At 27.4% G+C, this 21,943-nt stretch overlaps 1 protein-coding gene across 1 annotated transcript; it reads right to left on the bottom strand.

Annotated features, from left to right (window-relative positions):
* Nucleotides 1-343: 343 nt before the first annotated feature.
* On the bottom strand, nucleotides 344-20,906 carry LOC113548205 (lysosomal acid glucosylceramidase-like). Its single transcript, XM_026948959.2, has 11 exons — nucleotides 20,892-20,906; nucleotides 20,405-20,769; nucleotides 13,638-13,698; nucleotides 12,498-12,825; nucleotides 9,668-9,821; nucleotides 8,004-8,164; nucleotides 7,066-7,303; nucleotides 5,608-5,752; nucleotides 3,045-3,124; nucleotides 2,158-2,432; nucleotides 344-996 (listed from the first exon to the last, which is right to left on the bottom strand). Exons 2-11 carry the CDS (start codon nucleotides 20,405-20,407, stop codon nucleotides 897-899), a joined length of 1,545 nt encoding a protein of 514 aa, XP_026804760.1. The 5' UTR covers nucleotides 20,408-20,769; nucleotides 20,892-20,906; the 3' UTR covers nucleotides 344-896.
* Between the last annotated feature and the right edge of the window lie 1,037 nt (nucleotides 20,907-21,943).

Here is a 21,943-nt window from a genome sequence, read left to right as displayed (position 1 = left end):
ACCATGTGTGACCAGTGATGTTTTGAAAATAAAATGTAAAATTTTAAAGTATGAAATTTTTAAAGTTTGATTGGCTGAAATCTATTAGATACCGGCGTTTTTTTAAAAACTTAATACGATCTCCGTCTATTAACAATTCTTTACAACATTTAAACAAGTACTCCTAAAAATAAAAATATAAAAATAGTGTGCGGTTTTAACCATTATAAGTTTGCGGCATTTTGTTATACAATGACCAATAAGGTGTGCGATTTTTGTCTATCGACCTTTTTGGGGTCGAAATCAAAAGTTTGCAGTTTTTGAATGCAACCATAATAAAAATAATAAAGGAAAAAATAGCAAGTAATAATAATAATATAATAGCTGTAATATAATAATTAATAATAATAGGTTATTACGTACCACCTAGATCCGGTGACAAGTAGATCTATGTAGTACGTTAACTGGATCCCTTTGGAAAGGACCTCAGACATTTAATACATTTAAATTTTTATTAGATGTATAAACAAAATCTAACATTTTGAAAGCTTTATTTATGAATGAATTTATGCGTCAGTGGTGTATAAAAGTGTATGACGGGGGGAGGGTCAGATCCCCTCATTGGCTTTTTATTATAATTTATACTATATATACCAATACATACATAGCAGCAGATATTTTTTATTTAATTCCACTGTTTTGTTAATCATTAATATAATATAAATCATTTAAAAACTTCTTATTACTAAATAAATTGTTGAATATATGTGTTGAAAATAATGCATAAATATTTTTAATATTAAACAACTAATAATGAATATGATACAATCACTACTTAATTTTTATTTAATCTGTGATACATTATTGAATGTATTTTTTATAAATAACATAAGAAATATTATCGAAAATAGTAATTATTACCAAAAAATTAGTGTATTTATAGATTGTTTTTGTAAATTGAGGCCTATAACACCTCTCTGTGGATCCCTAATAGAAATGTTGACTGGTTTGTTCCTCCTGAAAACAAAAACATTGCTTTTAAAAATTTGAACCAATAACTAATAAATATTTTGATTTTTGATGTGTATGTGTGTTAAACTTCAATGTTAAAAAACATCTACTATTATACAAGATTGTTCTGACAAAAATTAAAATACAGTAAAAATTCCATACATAACACATCCTGTATAATTCATTAGTATATTCTAATTTATAATAAATTCAAGATTACTTTAAAATTAAATTAATGAAAAATTATATTTTATGTTACCTACTTACATTTCATTAACTATTAAATTATTTATCAATTAAAAAAAAATGTTTTTTAAGATTTTTATGATAATTTATCATTTTAATATTTTATAACATAATATGTTCAATAATTATTAATGATTAAAATAATTAAAAATACCAACTGTCGAAACCCAAAAAAGCATAATTTTACAAGAGACATGATCGTTATTAATCTAATTAGTAAGTATATTTTATACACTGGTACAAGTAATTAATAATTAAATAATCTTAAGAATTGAGTCTGAAATGAATATAAACATCATATTTTTTTTATTTACGTCCTTAGTTACTCACAGAGACACATAGTTACACAATTTGATCACCTTATTGTATTAATGAAACCAAATAAATTGTGGTACCTATTAAAAATGATAATAAATTTAGTGATTTCCATTATATAATTTTGTTTTTAGGATTCTGGAATTCTATTTGATGAAGAATAATGAAAAAATTCAGAATCACATGTATGTTTTTAAGGAGACCTTGTACTACCGTCACTGTATAGTTGTTATTCATAACTATATAGTACCTATCAGATTAGTTCAAACTCGAGATTAGATTAATAAGTAAAATATTTAATAGTAGAAAGCTAGTTTTGGTTATTTAATACTTACATAATCATTTATTTAATACCTTAGAATTAAGGGTTATAAACTTATAAATATTGGAGTATAAGCCTATATATATATTAGCATTCTATAATTTTTATTTAGAAGTATTACACCCTGTAAAAAATTCATGAATGAAAAGTCGTGTACTCCTATACTCCTAATATATGTAGGTACCTATAGCACATTAGCATAATATGTATTAACTAATAATATAATGAATATAGGTAGGTGTCCCAATAATTTATAAATTTATCATAGAATATAAGATAGTTACCTGTTGTATAAAACAATAACCACGGCTCCATCAGGCCTTTTAAAACCGACTGACTTCACAACCGATGTCTGTGTCAACTTTATGCGAGTGGAACCTCTGGAAATAAATTTTGAAAAATGTCCAATCACGTAGAACATTGGCTGCTTGTAGAATTCATCTTTATCCTTGTCAACAATAATGGGCGAGTCGATAAAGTTAGACACCCAGGTCGGGCCTCCCTTCATGTCTAAAGCTAAATTCCACTCCACCCATCCTTGCACCCAATGATTTAAATCCTGAAATGAATTATTTTTTTTTAATACCTCATTGATTTATTTAAAAGTTAATAGTTAGTACCCCGGCCATATCGCATAATAAATATACAAATAAATGTACGAAACTTCATAGAAACTTTCATATTATAATATGTTATTAAGTATAATTATTATAAATTAAAAGATTAATAATAATAAATGTACTAAACTTTTAAGTACCGACGTACCGTAATGAATAAATTAATGAACCAAAATTAATAATTTGACTAGACATTTTCATTTTTTCAGAATAAAATCTCTACCAGAATCCATTAAAAATAAAATTGTTACCATTTAAAAATTATATTAATTACGCTGTTGGTATAAGTTCGAATTTAAAAATATTGAAACTGCGATAAAAAAAATGTTAAAAATAATGAAACATTTTTTTATTCATTTTTTTCGAAATTCCATATTATTGTTCCATAATGTTAAAAGAAAACACGTAAATAACGTCATAAAATACAGTGCAATCTATATAGATAGACATCTGGTATTATATTACTATAATAATTAATTTAAGTATAATATACTTAATTACTACTACTAGTTACTACCTAGTAACTATATACATATTAATACAAAATATATTACGTCAATGATGTTGTTCGCGTAATTTTCAGCTCTAGCCCAACTTCCTAATTGTACTTTGACGAAATCCCATGGCTTGTCACCTGCAGGATATTGGAAATTGATTTAATAAAATTACCAAAACTGTTATCATTAGGTGCTGATAACAAATAGGATCTACTATCTAATTTGAACTTTAGATAAATTAGAATTCCCAATGTTATTTCAAATAATAAACAAATATATTTTTTTAGTTTTATAAATGTCAACAAAAACAGTAATAGACTAATACTAATAGTTTGTTTTATACATAAAAAGAGTGATAGTCAAATCTATTATAATTATACTTAAGAATTGCTCCACTCAACGTTACCTACAAAATACTATGTAACTGTGTACATAGGCGTGTCTACGGTGGCAGCCAAGGGTGCCTGGGCTGCCCCTGCAATTTTCGAAAAACTAGACAACCGAGTTTTAAATCTAGTGGTTTACAATTTTTATTCAGAAAAAAAATGTCATGCATTGTTTATTTTGTTATAATAATAATTTATTGCATTGTCGAATTGATGTCTTCATTCATTTATGATTCTTATCGGAAATCGGGATAATAAAATATGGGTATCCGCCAACTAATAATATAATTTAATAATACAAATACAATTTATGGGAAATATGAATTATTTTTATTACTATTGAAGGGAAATAATTACTGTAGACATGGCATTGAGTGATGGTGACGACCCTATCCGTTTTCGGAATAACATGGTCAGACAGGTCAGAAAGTAATATATATATATATATATATATAGTAATATATAACATTTATATATATATATGTTATATAATATATATTAAGTGTAATCTAGGCCTGTATACAAATGAATAATATTTCTGAAGTTAAATTTTAAGGTACTGAATATATGGTATATTATTAATTGTAAATAAATAATACAGACTTTTTTTAAACTATATAAATATTAAATTGGTGGAGCTACCCCCTTCCCATCACAGAAATTTAAGATGGGTATGAGGCATTTTTCGATTTATTAAGAGGCGTCAGTCATTAGCTAGGCTGCCACTGCGGATGAAGTCTAGTCACGCCTATGACTGTGTATTAGAAAGAGTCAGACCTTGAGCGAAGTTGAAATGACTCACTAGATCAACGATCAGATATTTATATTACGGCAGATTCTCCAAAATATGTGTGATGTGGTATTATGATAAAGTAGTGTTGCACAAAGGTACTGTTCATCGATTGTAAAAAGGCTTTTAACTGTATACATAGAAAGTCCCCTCTAAATATAGTTAAAAAATTTAGTATGCCACAAAATATAATAAAAACTAGTATTTTCAAGAAATTAAAATTAAAGTAAGTAACTCTTTTTCCAATGACGCACAATAAGTAGCAACTGATTTAAGGCTGAGGACGCCGGACGCGCTATATCTCTTAGCTGTCCTGTTTAATCTAGTTTTGAAAAAAGTAGTGAGAGAAAGCTGTATAGAACATATAAATGTAAAATTAAGTAATTCTAAAGTCTAAAATTGGATTGTTATAGCATATGCGGACGATGTAGTACTTCTAGTGGAAAGTGAAGAGGATATCATCGACCAATCTAGAAAATCATTAGGGACAGTGAAGTGAATATGACTAGGAGTAAACGAGAAAAAATAGCATATATTATATACTTAACCCAAAGAAAAGGACAAGCAGATATTGCTCACATCCATAGGCGCAATTTGAGTTTTAAATTTGGGGGAGGGCTATTATACTTTTTATGCATGTACTGTGTGTATGCTCCCAGAGATTTATAAAGGTGGAAGGGGATATATGCAAACTATTTTGGGGGGCTATGATTGATCTTGAGGGAGCTTAATCCCCAGACCCCCTCAAATTGCCCTTATGCTCACACCTATCTAGAAGTGAACAAATATAAATTCAAAATAATACAGGAATTCATTTACTTGGGGTCGCACGCATTGAGTACATAGAAGACCAAGATTCAAGTTGAAATAAGAAGATAAACAAGCAGTAAACATATGATTTTATGATCTAAACAAGGTAATTAATAAGTCAACAATGCGATCCAAAGGTTTGAAAATATAACTACAATAAAATCTACAATAATATATAAAAACGAAACGTAGACTAAGTACAAAATATAGATAAATTACTTACAAGTTTTTGAAAGAAAGATCTTAAGTAAAATATTAGGTCTTTGTTTAAACATTAAAACCAAAAAGTGGAAAATTCGAAAGAACAAAGAAATATAGGAACTCTATTGGTACACTAGTAAAGAGAGCAAAATAAAAAAAAGATTAAGTTGGGCCGGGGCCCGGGGGCCGGCTATACTTGATGTAAAGAAGAATCTTATACATTTGGTATTACGTAATGGTAATAACTCAATAAGAAAAATACCGTTAGGTCGTTCTAGATTGAGATGAGAAAATCAAGTGAGGCTAGACGTGACGCTTATGGAACCAGATACAAATTGGTAAGCTTTGGCAGAGGATAGGGACAAACAGCGGGAATTGTGTTTTTCAATTCAGTCTTAAAGACACACAACTAAAAAAAAACTTATAATATTACCTTGCGACGCTTCAGTGTTCATTATGATTTTATCACCAAAGTTTTTGTGTACTTCATTCAAAACTTTGACAGGAACAATAAAATCTAAGTACCAGTGCACGGCTATTCCGTCGATGTATTTTGCGCACTGTTCGTCGCTCATAAGCTGTAGTAGAAAACAAAACATTTCACTTTATTTAATTTAAACTTAAACTTAATGACATATTTAAAAATGGTATTGGGAGTTTTCAATCCCCCCCCAAATAAATAAATAAAAAATATTTGAAGACCTCAAATTTTAAACATATATACAATATTCAATAATATAATACACTTCATAAAATATTAAAGTAACTATATAATATCTTCCCATATTTTATTTGTTTGTCTTACTCTACCGGCTAAATACCTAATTTTAATAGATCCTTGAAAACTCGAAATATTTTAAGAGGTGTCAACTTCTATTCTATTTTCAACAGAGCCGTAACTATGGTGAGGGTGGTAAGGAGAGTGAGGCACTTACCTTGGGCGCCTGATGCTGAGGGCGTAAAAATACTAAATGATTAACTTAAGAAAATATATTATTAGCAATAAAAGATTTTTCACTAATCCGTAAATATAATGATATTTCCGACTAATTAAGAAATATTAAAAATTGCAAGTGTGTCACCACCCTCCCATACAGGTGGCGCACTACTAGAGTTCTGTCTCAGAATAAAATATGGCTTGGAATAAAATCAACATTTTTATTAAAAAATTATATTTTTAAATATTTTTTTAAGTTTTTTACTTTTTTGAACCACAAAATAGAATTTTAATTTCATATTCCAAAGAGGATAATTTTTTAAGTATTTTTATACAAAAAAATCGAATTTATGACGAGTAGTTTATAAGTTATACGTATTTTAAGTTTAGACAAGCGGAGTAATGGACAAACATTTTGCGGGGTAACTCCGTACCACACCATTCCGCGGATCAAAACTTTAAATACTTATAACATAAACTACTAAATTAAAACTTTATGATGTCGTTCAAAAAAATAAAAAAATAAAAAAAAATTAAGGATCATAAATATTTAAAAATTTTCCTATTTAACAACAATTCTTGAAGTTATAAAAATTCAGACTTTTTTCATTTCAATTACCATACTTAATTAAAAACCAAGAAAGTAAAAATAAAAAATATTATCATCTATAAATAATATAGTTTTAAAAAGTTAATAATTAACATTTTTAATTATATATCATATTATCGATTGGTTTCTTGGATCAAAAACAAATAATACATTAATATAATATTAATATTAGATTACACATTTAGCTGTAGATTCTAGCCTACACCATAATATTATTGTTGTTAATAAATAATCAATATCGTATGTATACGATAAAAATCTACATATTATAAAGAATAAAGATATATTGTTAGGTTAAAATAATTGCTATGTACATATTGTTATAGTATTATAATATACAGTACCATTTTCATCCACCAAGGCAATACGATCCGTTGATCGTCGATGGCGAACAATAGGGTGCTGTTGTGTTCGGAACTCCTTAACCGGGGCCCCATGTGACGCCCGATCCATTCGCGATGCGACATCGGAGTCCAGCCCAGAGAATTAAATCGGTTCACGGGTACGATGCCGTTGAGAGGTTCGTTACCCGTGGTTAGTGCCCAGAAAGTCAAGTTTTGTTTGCGGTACTCGTCTAAAAATCTTTAACATATACCGACATACGAAATAATAGATGGGTGAAATTTTAGTTGTGTTTGATTGAAACTTATAATTTATAGAGGATACAAATTATTTATGTATTATGTATATGTGGACAATGTGAAGGTTACGAGCCTAAATACGTTTTTCAAAAATCCCTTTTATTTTTACATAAAAAAAAAAAATTAGGCGTCAAAATGTTGAGGGTATTTGCAATACGTCATTCTGCAAAGTATGGGTAATCCCCCTTACCTTGCCACTACGGCACTAGCATACATATATTATGCAGTTAATCATATAATAGCCTTGATTATAGGAATATAGCATAAGGTGTATACCGTATATATTAATATACCTATAATAACCTAATGTCTAAATTTTTTATAAATATAATATAGGTAGTTTGAATCTGCTCTAAAAACCAAAGATAACTTTCCTAAATCCATTTCTAATTCCATTTCCGATAATCTATCTTATGCTCAATTTATTTCCATTTTCCTCTAACCAAAACCTTCCCGTTTTTCTTTAGACATCAAAACATTATTTTCTTCTTTTATTCTCGAATTCGCAGTTATCATTAAGGCCATCCTGTCTCTTCTAACTACTTTATTAAGTAAAAATCGATATTATAATTATCTATACCGATTAACTAACTACATTAGAATTACGATGATAATATGATAATAATTATTTTTTCGTTCACTTTATATGATATTCCGCCCACGCTTCCATGAATGTTGGTTTGAGGAAACCTATGCCGGAATAGTCGTTGTTCGTTTTCATCCATGGTGGGGCAGACCACGCAGACCCAATCAACTTAATTTCGTCCGATGCCATACCCATTGCAATCTTCATCAGAGGTATCTATTCATAAGTATATTATAAAACATCATCATACATTCATACAATACTATTGTCAAAGTCGAAAGAATGTAAGTCTACAAGTCCGGAGCTTATAAAATACTGTGTCCCCTCAAAATCAAAGTTGTGTCCCCTGAATGACAAATGTAGGTCCCAAGATTTATAACGTATTTTTAGTTTTGATTGCAAAAATAAGTAATAACAAATATTTAGGAATTTTAACACAATTTAAAATATTTTGAGCTTATACTTGTGTATTTATTTTATGTACTAAAAGTACCAATATCACATAAATAATATTAAGATGTGTGATAAGTGGTACATAAAAGAAGGGGCTGGATTTTGGGAGATATAACCTCCAAAGATTTTTTTTGCTATAGAAATCTGTCAAAGCCCAAAGGTAACAGTTAAATTAATAAGTATGTCTACTGAAATCAGATGTATTTTAGGCCCTGGACTAACACTACATCGCCAATGACGTAATTGAATCTCGAACATTAGAGGGGATTTAAAGTTTTTTAACACAACTCTTTATATTGCTAGAGGCTTCCCCATGTCACACACATTCAATGATATACTAAGATGGCGAGAGAGTACCATCGTCACATTGTGGCAAATTACTTAGGAATTTATGATTGCCTGTATAACAATTAACAACAGTAAACAACCATTCAACCCACAACTATTCAATTCAATTTCAATATAAATTATAAATGAATATTTTTTAACATTTCAACATTTTATATAAACATTAGGATTATTTTATTTTTAAAACCATGCTTAGTACACTAGCTATTATTTATAAAATCATAAATATTATAAAATGTACTTCATAAAATCTGGAATGGTATTATTAAAGCGTTTAAATTGTTTAAATTGAAGAACCTAAACTTTTTTAATATACATAGTTATATTTTATAATGTTATTCTTTATTTTATTATGTTTTATAGTTAATAAGCTGTAGTTTTGCACATTTGTAGGTAATATTTATTTTGTACTTTGGTTGATATATATATACAATCTGATATATTTTTAATATTATAAAAACAATAAAATACTAAGATCAGTGTAAGACTAATTGGTGCAGCTTCCAGAAAATTAGCTATACAAAATTTCATAAAAATGCGCTTTTTATTATAAGTTTATTTTTATAGTTATTTTATGATGAAAAAACCGAAATATCTGTCATGTATATGTACAAAATATTCAGTGATGGTAATTAATTGTAGATTTTTTTATCCAAATAATGACCGATTCATTTGTTTAAGTCGAAAGTAATAGGGCGGCGTCAAAGCTTTACCTATAGGGGCTGAAAACTTATAATACGTCACTGTCCACATTAATCGATTTTTTTTCTGTATTATATAATACCTATAAATTATTATAATTTGAAAATTTAGCTAGTATTGGTATTATTGGTGTTAAAAACAGACGTATTAGGTATTGTAATATAATTTATACATCAAATATATAATATAAGTACCAATTATTATAATAATATATACCTTGTATTCTATGTCTTCGGGGGCCAAATCGAAATTGTTCAAATCTGGGATACCTTTGCTATCGGCATACGTATACTTGCGTGTTGAGAAATCGGTGCCGCCAATCGGCACTCGCCCAATATTGTACTTGATACCGTCATCAGCAAAATAAGACCTGTAGCAAGGCAAAATAGATTGTAAACAATTAAATTTAAAAACTGTATCTAGTATCTACCTATTAGTAATAAAATTACTATGACTTAGTGTATTTTAGGACAAATTTTGTTTATTATTTTTCAACAATAACATTGTAAGAATGTGTATTAGGTACGTTGATACTACTATATATGATTCTTCAATGTATTTATTGAATTTATAATAAAAAATAAAAAGAGGTAAGCAAATGAGAACCTCTGTTGTACACATTAGGTGTCGAGTGTATTACAGCAATTATGGGTGTGAACAATTTCAGTAAAATAATCTATCATTGTTTACGAAAAACGATTTTGAATGGATACCGTCTTTCAGCCCACATATTATTGTATATATCATGACAACATGTTATTATAATGTTTGATATTTGTAAGTTATAAAATAAATTTATTTTACATTTAGAATTACTGTAAGGTGATTTAATTTTCTAGAAAACATAGCTTTTTGTTATTTATATTATAAGTATTTAATTATTATAATATTAAGGATGGGCCGGTTCCATCGGTTCTTTAGGAACCAAAGGAACCGATAGTTATCGGTTCTTGTACACATTTTTTTGGTACCGGTTCTTTTTTTCTTGGTTCACACTTTTTGATGATACTGTTATAAGTTGATAACTGATAATCCAACTGATAACCAATTACTAGAGTGACAATACGAACTATGTTTTATTTGTTAATGACTATTGAACTTATGTATGATGATTTATAAATTTAATATTTCTGAAATTGTGCTTGTGCATTCGTCATTCGTAATTTCATTTCTCCATTTTTATCGTGTGCACCAGTGCGTTTGTCCGTGTCTCGTAAGCGTGGTAATTATAGTATTATACAATATACTTACTGATTAATTACTATTCTTAATTTAATTTTTTTTTTTTTTTAAGAAAAATCGGTATCGGAATTAGTATCGAGAACCGATGGGGAATATTTTGGAACCGGACAAGAACCGGCCCATCCCTAATTATAATATAATAATATGTATAATATGTATTAATTATACCATACTACCATATCATATTAAAGTTATTGATTTTTGAGTTAATAACATCTTTAAATATAATAAAACAATGAAAATTAGTCTGTATAGTATAAATATAGATAGATAATATCTTAAAATAAATCAACATATTTTGTAAAAGTTATTGCATGTAGTAAAATTCATAATATACATTATACATAAAAGTTTTAAGTAGGTATCCACGACCCACAAATAATGTTTATAAATTAAAACAAAATAATTGTTAAATACGTTATTTTGTCCAAATTTAAGTTATAAATATTTATAAAAAATAATTTTAGTTTGTATATTTATTAGATGTTTTATTTTCTATATGAACTATTTATGAGGAACATCGTAGTTTTCATACCTCAACTATAAAAATTAAAGATTTATAAATTGTTTAGAACAAAATATTTGTAATTTGTAAATTTTAGTGGTTTTAACAAATTTTGTTAAAATGTATATTTCACATGTATACAAAAAAAATTGTAGCTACGTATTTTTAATATTTTTATACAAATTCAAGAACAACGAACCTTATATTAAATATTCAAAAACGTTGACACAGCAAAAAAAGTTATATCAATATTTATAAAAAAAACTTACTAATTTATAAAAAAAAACTTAACTCAAAAATTTCTTATGCCCATAAATATAGCTTAAAAAAAGTCAAAATGTTTTGAAATTTATACCATGTATAAAAAAATATATTATAAATATTAAGTGAAAATTCTAGTCTCTATACGATTAATCGATTTTGAATGGTACAATAGAAACTTGTATTAAATATTCAAACTTTTGGTATAAATATTAAAAATTTTACATTCAAAATGTTAGTGGTAATATTGTCTTTATATGACGCGCAATACATTAATGCATTAAACGAATAGAAAACTTATGGGAATTATATTACACTAAGTAGGTTTAGGTACGCTCATCGAGATTCGAGGGTACACTATAATATATTTTTAATCAAAATATTATAATTAATGGAATCGCCTATACGTGTATATCGATTCTATTTTAAATGCATGCATGTAATATTGGTCAAGAATAATATTAGCGAGAAATTGTACGCAAACAGTTTAAATTATGTTCTAAATTTCTTTATGTAATTGTAACCTTATTATCTTTTCAAACACCGCATTGAATGTTAATCGTCTTTCAGGCTGATTCTTGATGTTGTATGTAAAGAAAATTGGCACCCATAACTCTTGACCAATAGTTAATGTTTTTGCAATCCATACAATATAGTTTTATATTGTGTAATTATTAGTTACTTATTTACAACTATTACACTATAAAAGTGTATAAGCAACGCCACATACTAAATTTACAGGAAACATTATATCTTTTTAAAGTTCACATAGCCATTAACTTTTGAGGAAATTCTTCTCTTGTTTAAATGTTGTTAAATATTATTACATTGTAATTTATTTTTGTTTGATAGAATAAATAGTCAGTAACTTGATAGTATTTTAAAGAGTTGTTCAAAAATACTTAGTTAAGTATATGAAATTTTCTATTTATGATGCTTATATATACATACTCGTAAAATATATTTTATCATTTATACTATTTTAATAAATTTCACTTATAAGTCATAATAATCATAATACACAGGCATATAACTTACTTTAAAAGATTGAGTCGGGAGTTCGGGCTCAACGCCATAACGTTGATACCCACCGAGTCTGTGAAAGCACCGCCGAAACCATGTATGGTTTGGTACGTGGTTGTCGCATCCACATCTATCTCATCACCGGTCCATTGCGAGTCGAGCGATGGCACAAAAGACCCATCGCTTCTACGCATTCGGATTCCAGTGTTTGAAGACGTGTACAGCGCGTACTTGCCGACAGATAATATTTCCGGTTCCGGTATCCGGTCGCAGTATGTGGAGTTACACACGCACACCATGCCGTAAGCAAATTTTCTGGGCCAACAGTCATCCGTGGCTATAACTGCATATTAATTATTATTTATTAATAAATAATAAGTTCAAATAAAGATTTACACATAAGCTATAAATATTTAAGGTAAATAATAATTAGACTAAAGGAGGATTAAGTAGCACTCGTGAGTTCAAAATCAAAACTACCATTTCCTTTCTCCCAAAAAACCAAGTCTTGGATAGATTTTTAAAAATTATACTACTTTAATAAAATTGTATGTTTATTTTTTCCTCTTCAATACTAGTGGTGTTCTAAAAAAAAATTTGCGTAGCTATTCAATCAGTATTCAAATTTCAAATACAATTAAAAAATATAAATGAGAAATACATTTTGATGATAATGGTTTTACTAAACTATTTATTTTGTTGATTAGTGAATTAACTCAGATATGATTTTTTTTTTATCATACATTTCATACATAATTATTCGAAGGAAAATATTCGATATAGTAAAATAGTATACTATTATACAGAGTATACTCATATAAATACTTTTTCAGTGTTGATACAATATTTAAAATATGTATTTATAATACTTGTACATTTTTTGAATATCAATACTTAAATCCTTTACAACGTTAAATACTTCTCTACTATATAGATATCATATAATAATATAATATGCTTTGAGTGGCTTTGACATTTTTATTTGAAAAGTTATTTGTTAGTAATTTTATTGAAGAGTCTAAGTATTTAGTACTCGCCCTTTTTTTAAAATCTTATTTTAATAATATACAATGAAAATATTAACAAATAATAGAATTAATTAAAATTAATTTTTTATAAAATATAAACTATTATTATATTTATACTATATTTTACCATTTGATCCAGTCATCATCATTATGGCCACAATCGACAATAGCCATTTCAGTAAAGTAGCCTGTAACATAATGTTTGGTAGTTATAATTTATTAGTACTTAGTAGCAAACTAAAAAACCAACAAATTACAAACGTAAAACAATCTTTAAAAATGATTGTCTTTATAAGTTATAATATCTTATTTTTACAAGTATTGAGTTGTCTAATAGTAAGTACTAATAAAGTAATAAACATAAGTAGTAACTCACAAAAAGGTAGGTATAAATAATTTGTTGCAAAGTAGGATGTACCTAGTAAGAATGTAGACGTGGTAGATTAATTGTATTTATTAAATTAACACTGACCGACTTTCAACGGTATGAAATCAAACGGGAACATTGAATGGGTATCGTTTTAATAACAGCATATAAAATACAATTTATTATTATAATAATATATTGTTGTCTCATTGACCATTGTCCGATCGTTAATCCCTGAAGGTAACAATAGCTATACAGGTTCAGTATGATTGTACTCTAAACTCTCTAATCACTGCATAATTGTGAGAATAGAGGCTAATCATTAGTATAGATACGTTTGATTTATTTGAATATATTACATCATCAAATTTTGAACTTGATAATTCATAAAATATTTTTGGGTGATTTTACGATTTTTATTTTTAATTCCAGAAAAAAAATCTTTGAAGAATTTTATATTACATTTTCAAGCCTTAAGATTTAGATGTTCAACTTAAACATTTCATAAATTATAAATTAATTAAAGTTAAACTTATTTTGGTTATCTTGATGAACTTTGTAGAAATTTGAATTCTTCAATTGTTTATAAATTAATTATTTATGTATTTGTTCTCCGTTTATATTTTAATTTGTTTTCTTATTTACGACATCGTTAATATAGGTAGGTATATAATTTTGCTACACCAATAGTTGGCTTTTAATTAACATTTTGTGAAATTAAATTGTGTATTATAAATTCAAGTTAAACAGTATAACTATCATTTACTGTAAAATATATTTTATAAAAGTATCATTTCATAGTAGAATCCTAAATTCTATTTTGGTCAACTTTGGCTCATATAAAAATTAATTTAAAAAAATTAATTTTAAATGTGTTATATAGATTAAGTTGTAGTATAATAAATAAACAATATATTGCATTTTTATAATGTTTAACCTCGAAATATAAACGATTTGTTATTAATTTTTTAGTGTGATTTTACTTCAAATTTTTTTCAAATTCGGGATGCCAGGCTGGCGGACCTAATTATATCATAATATTATAGTCATTAATATTAGTACTATTTAGTCTAATTACCGTTTCAAAACTTATTTAACACTATATTTAAACAATAATTGTAGCCTTTGCCCTTTATAGGTACTTATTATCACTAATTAAATATGCATTATATGTATTGCTACTAGAGTACTATGTACTACCACTTACTATAATAGACTACCACCAGTACTACCAGGGACGCCCGCAGAAACGTAGCTCACAAGTATAGGTGCAAAATACTTACCACGTGAATATAGGCCGTATTAGCCCGTATACTTCTAAAAATACAAAATCTACGAAATTAAAGTAAAATTCATTAAACAACATGAAACATTTATTGCATACAGATAAGAATTTTTTTAATGGCCGTGAAAATAATTTATAGCTTATTTTTTATCATTTAACATAGTTAATATAGTTTTAAAGGTAAAAAAATAAAATCTCAGAACTGATTTTTAAAAATATAATTATGTTTAAATAAAATAAAAAATATTTATGATGCACTTAAATTATTCGACCATAAAAATGTGAGAAGTTTCTAAAGGACGTCTATGGGTTTAAAAATATACTTTTTAAAATAATTTAAATACAGATACAGATACATATTTTAAAAAGTATTCAAAACACATATTTGAATACTTGGTACTCCGATTTTCATGTTTAACGTTTATTTTTTGGAGCATTTAACATCATATAATGTAATATTAAATATGCTATAAATTACTCCTCAGTTTTCTATGTCGAAGTATTTAAATTTTCGGCTGATTTTAAATCACAGTAAAAAAGTATATTATAATAAATTGTCATTTTTTTTTTTATTTTATGTGATTTAAATATATAAATTTAAAAAAAAAAGAATTTGATTTTAAAAATACATACTTGAGTACCTAAAAATTATTTTAATACTCTTACAGTTAAATACTTTACAAGATTGCTATGGGTCCATGGAACACAAAACAGTTTCAGATAAACTATAGGAATTTAACTTGATTAGGTTATGTCTAATGTATCTCATACTAAAAAATGTGAGTTTTCGATGAGACAATTAGAAAAAAATTTTATAACAAAATACCATATGTAATAAAAAAAGGTATTTATTTCACTTGTGGGAACGACCTTAAGTAACATTACGCCAGTTCTCTCGAGGTTTTTTTTATAAATTATTCGTAATTATAGTTTTTGTTTATTCCAAAAATCAGCGACAGTCGTGCCAATGTATGCTAATAGCGTGTTAATGTTTGGCAAAAAAAAAATTTGTACAAAAGTGATTGTTTCACTTTCGGGGGCTGGGATAACGTTACGCCAGCCCCTTCATGGTTTTTTCGTAAAAAACTTTCATATATATAAAATTCAAAATTAATCGTGCAAATCTATGCTAAAATTACTTATTTTTTTTTTTTAATAAGTTCATTGAAATTTGAGGGGGGCAGTGTAATGTACGTTCCTACATTTATATAAAATCCTTACACATTAATGATCAGTATGACAACATATTATATTTAAAACATAACTAATTTTATCTATTAATTCTAAAAAATATTATTTTAATTTTTGCATTATGCATAGTATCGATAATTGAATAGCAATACCCATCACCTAGAACTCAATCCAAACTTGTCAATAATTTCCATTATTTGCCATTCGAAAATGTCTTTATTTTTCCTTAATCAATATTAATCAACACTAAATATTATACTATTATAATGTTTTATTTATATATTAAAACGGATTGATCGAACATATTATTATACTCAAAACTCATAAGTCATAACAATTTACCACAGACCATCAATTTAATACACAGATAATGAAATAAATAATAATAATATCATTAGTGACCAAAATAAATTTGTTAATAGACATACGGTATTAGTACAGAATAGATGAAATTTCATCTTTCTAATTTTTATTCCTTGATTTCATCTATTCTGTGGTTGTGATATTAGTTCTTTCATGACTGTACTTACGTCAGTACTATAAAGTTCCATAGTTTCTTATAATATAGGTATTTAAAGTATTAACCACGTTGGCTATAATCATGGACATAAATTATAAATTTATAAACAAGGAATTTTTTTATTTTATTCTTTATTAGAAAATTTCATATTATTAACAATTTAAAATTTAAAATTTTCTTAGGTGGTATTTACACCAAAAAAACCTTAAGTTGTTCGTATATAAGTATGATGACAATTATTTAAGTTATAATTTTTTTTTCTAGACAGAAAGTTGGGAAATGAAGAACCAAGTGGCGGATTAACCACTATAAGCTCGTAAGGCTCGAGCCTAGGGCGACAAAATTGTTATGTTATTTTATTTTTATTTTCCAAAAAAGGAGGTGGTAAACATTGAACGGCCTCAGGGCATCGAAAAGGTTAGTCCATTACTGGAAGAACCTCTTCTATTATATGCCTTTGTGTGCGGTAAAAAACTTTCGAATGCTTCAATGGTCCCTAGCTATAGTAAATTATATCAAAACATGTTTAAAAAAAAAGATCAGAATTGTTTTAAACTACCGATCAATATACAATCAAAACAAATAAAATATTTTGAAAAAAATTACAGTATTTGAAAAATCACAGATAGTTTTGTATGCAGATGCTGAATTAATTGCTTAAAAAAACAAAACCACAATCTATAATTAAATCATTAATTTTATCTTCATATAGAGAAATTGTTATTAGTAGGTGTGAGCTCTGAGCACATATTTAATATGTAAATAGGTTCCTACACTAAATAATAATTCTAAAACATTCTAGACGCTCTTCTTCAGCTCGTATTTTATTTTTGTAATCCTAAGAAAACCATTAACCAGCCACGCATTCCACCAACCTGAAATGATTAGGCTTGCAAATCCGGTTAAGATTTCTTCTGTTGAAGTTTAATATCGCACTTCACTGATGTGTATACTAATACGTAATCGTGAACAATTATGCGAAAACAGTTTAATCAAACATATACATGAAAAATTAAAAAAAGACTGGTGACTAGGCATTTTCCCAAAACTGGCTATAATATGGATCATGGACCATGGTTGTCTACTTTATACCACAGTCGAGATTGGGAACATTATATAGTATATACGCAGTTAACACGTTCATGGTCAGTTACTGCTAGAGCAGTAATTTCAATTCTTTTTAATTCTGATATAATGGGTTACATCAGGTAAAAATTCGTAAAAATAAAAATAATAAAAAAAATATAAAACCATAAGTCATAACACTCATAGCCAAAATAAATTTCCTAATGGTATTAGCACTATTTAAAAATCTATTCGTTAAAATATTTATACATTCACATCAATAGCTACATAATATACCAGTCTACTATCAAAGCGCGTAAATAAATTTGTATAACCTTTGATGGTTGGTGTTTTATTTATTTTAATTTTAATAGGTTAGGTTAGGTTAATATGTTCAGATCCGATGACGACGTGTAAGTCATCCATTCGATGTCGGGCGCTACAAGCCGATGACGACCCGTAGTCGTCATAGGACAATTACTTTTATTTGTTATTTAAAATATTTGGCTGGTTGTGATCGATTATTTTACTTAGTATGGCCATTCAATATAACTATTATAATATTACTATTACTATTTTTTTTTTTTTATAGAATATTTAGAACAACAACAAACAGTTGGTTTCGATTTCCCGGTATTTTTATGTTTATAATTTGCCTAGTCTTCACTAGTGTAATATTATCAATATTTATGCGGTTGGTAGCGCCCGACTTATGAAATATACGTGGACTTGGACGTGTTTTAACTTCACCAAGTTAAGTGTCACTATTGGGTGGCTTCTTATGTAAGTAATTCATGTAATGTAAATATGTGTAGCCTCTTATCTTGTATGCTTATTGTGCATTGATTTGTATATTCTATTGTAAAATAGAAAAAATAATTACATAATAATAATTTGTATATTTGTTTATTTAACAAACTATAGGCAATTCATATTATCGATGTTTTTATTTTTAATTAAAGTAATACACATAACTATAACATTAACTATAACCCGTGAGCGGTAACAGATCTAATCAGTCTGTCCAAAGGTCATAATATGTTCGAACGTAAACTAACTGAATGGTCATAATATGTTAGAAATGTTCTGTGATAAAGTGTTCAAACATAGTAAATAATATATTTTAAGATTATATGTATAGTTTAATTATAATAATATTGATAATTTTAACGGATATTTCCTATTTTCCTATAATAAACCTAATAATAGCTGATTATCATCAAATTTCCTAAATCACAGCAGCGTTGTTGATTGAGTAGATATTTTAGTTTATTCGGCATGTTCTATATGTGTTGTTAATTCGTTTTATTTACCTACATAATGTATTGTATCAAATTAATTTAATCTAATTTAATATGAGTGGTGAAAATATTCAAATTATACTTAGTATTTATGCCTTATGGAGGAATAATTTTAAGTTTAAATAATTTCATATATAAAAAATAAAAATGTAATTAGAAAAACTGATTGGTAAAATATGTTTTATTGGACGTGTAGGCTTAAGTGTGGTACTAAAATTAAAACTATCGAGTTTCGTGATGACAAACATATCTTTCAATAAAATTGTCAATATCTATCCAAAACTCTTTTATCAAGTTTACGATTTACATGTTTTAATTTAAAAAGATGTGGATAAAATATTTATTTCTCTAGTATTTAACTTGATGACCGGAAAAAATCAAAAACTATGTACGAAAATATTTTCTTTAATTAGTGAATACTGTATATTATAAAATTGTAATGTAACAAAATATGCTAATTTAGAAATTATGACTGACATTGAAATGGCAGCTATTAATATTATTAATATTTAAAAGAAATATATGTTTTAATAAAATATGAATTTTATTCTTTTAACTTTAAAATTTAGTATAATTTTTACCTTTGGTACAATAATTACATTTTACTTAATATATTTAAATAGTTTTGTATTTTAAACGTAACATCAATGGACGTTGCGAAATACATTCGAGGATGCATGTCTTTGGGTCAAGGTCGTATATATATATTACATTATTTAAAAAAATTGAATAACACAACATCAACATTCAACAACAACAAAAACAATAATATAGACATAGATTTAATTTATAAAAAAAAAAACAATTTTAAATACACCACAAGTATAGTATCTGTGATGGTATAATATACGATACCTATATTAACAAAATCCATTAACCAAATACTCGCGTTTCGAGCCTCTTATAGATTTTTAATTTACATAATAACACTTTGTATAATTTTTAATTTACTACTTTTTTTCTATTTATTTACTGCTACTAATTTTCACTAACTAGCTACCTATAATATGATATAGTACCTAAAATTACATGCAGATTTCACTTAATTCAACTGTATTCTCCCAGTCGCCTATACTAACGTTTTAATACCTAACGTGTATGCTTTAATTACCTACAAACGATTAAGAGATACACTCAAGAATATTTAACTCGTTCAATTACTTACCATTTCAGCTGTCTTGGTATGTATGGTAAATTATCGTGAGCGATCGTAGAACGCGTTTTCGACAATCCACGCGTGCTCGATGACGTCTTGTCACACACTCATGCTGCAGTCCTCTCGTCAAACAAGGAATGCGTTATATATGTATGCGTATTACAGTATAATATAGTGTATATTAGTTTTTTTTTTTTTTGTTTAAATGTTGTACAAATTAACGTCTCGTTGTTTTCTTTCAACCCTTGGATTTCCACCATACAGTATATATATTTAACCGATCCTGCTATACTACAGTCTTCAGCATATTATGGAAATATTTAATGGTGCAAACACTACGTACCACTCATCCGTATCGGGCGAAACTGAAACAACTGTCCAATACACATACGTATATAATATAATAATATATATTAATTTATAGAGTTTGGGTCCAATGTAAACTTATAAGAAACAAGCACGTAAGCACGTAATCTACAATGTAATCATAACGTACGTCGGATGTCCTCAGCATGAATACATATTGTGAATTTGTGCCTCCGTTTTAATCGTTGGCGATGTGCAATGTATAGTATTTTCAGTCACCTTTGCACCGACATCCTCACTCCCTCTCAAATACTCTCACACACTATCTCTCATTCACTCGTCAAACGAGATAAACCGGATCAGTTGTAATACTATACCTATCCCATTATAGTCATTATACAGAATGTTCCATAATCATTTTGGAACTCGATTAGAATTTTAAAAAATCATTACCTCTGAGTATGACTTATCAGTCGTCCAGTGAACTAGGTGAGACTGTAGTTATTCCTTATTCCACCTTTTCTATAAACTCTTGATATTAGACTAACTGATAAAAGGAATCTAAAGAGCCACCTGTTTAATTACACCTACAGACATGGTAGACAGGGACAGGGGTTTGGAAAGAGATTGGTTTAATAACAGTAGTTAACTCATTAAGTCATAAGTTATAAGTCATGACACTCGTAACCGTTGACATATAACTAATTCTTATATTTGTGAATAAGAATGGAAAATACTTGACATCCTAAAGTTTTGATTAGTCCTTTCTTCAATTTTGCAAGTATAATACTTAAATAAATATATCGTTCTGCAACTAGGACATTCTTTATGAAACACTCTGTATTATATTATACCGTGAGTATTCTTTGCATTTACTCGGCAATATATGTATAACATTTACGGAGTATATGTCTATGTATAAATAAATATGAACTATGTAACCATATAGGCCAGAGATTCCCAACCTTTATTAATTCACGGCACCCTTAGTCATTTTCTAAAAATCCGGAGGCACCCTTACCTTATGGCCTATAGACCATTTGAAATATATTTCAAATAATTTCGCGGCAACCTGGTTAGGAATCTCTGATATAGGCGTATCTAGACTTTAAAAGTCTAGACAGAATATAATATGTAGATATTGAACCAATTTTCAATATACACTTCTAAATACGGATATTTACTAGAACCAGAATTCTGTAGTTTTGAAAACAAGTACCTACCTTTTTTTTTTTAAGAACC

Source organism: Rhopalosiphum maidis, chromosome 4, assembly GCF_003676215.2.
Source record: "Rhopalosiphum maidis isolate BTI-1 chromosome 4, ASM367621v3, whole genome shotgun sequence".
In the NCBI taxonomy this organism is placed as follows: Eukaryota; Metazoa; Arthropoda; class Insecta; order Hemiptera; family Aphididae; genus Rhopalosiphum; species Rhopalosiphum maidis.
The sequence above is the reverse complement of the archived record's forward strand: the minus strand, read 5'-3'. Positions and strand labels throughout refer to the sequence as shown.

Bases quoted from the DNA above. Each gene is read 5' to 3' on its own strand.
- LOC113548205 (XM_026948959.2), bottom strand. The intron at 8,165-9,667 runs GTATATATTATT...ACTTATGAATAG, and splicing joins CCGAAGACATAGAATACAAG to ATACCTCTGATGAAGATTGC. The intron at 2,433-3,044 runs GTAATATATTTT...AATTCATTTCAG, and splicing joins ACGCGAACAACATCATTGAC to GATTTAAATCATTGGGTGCA.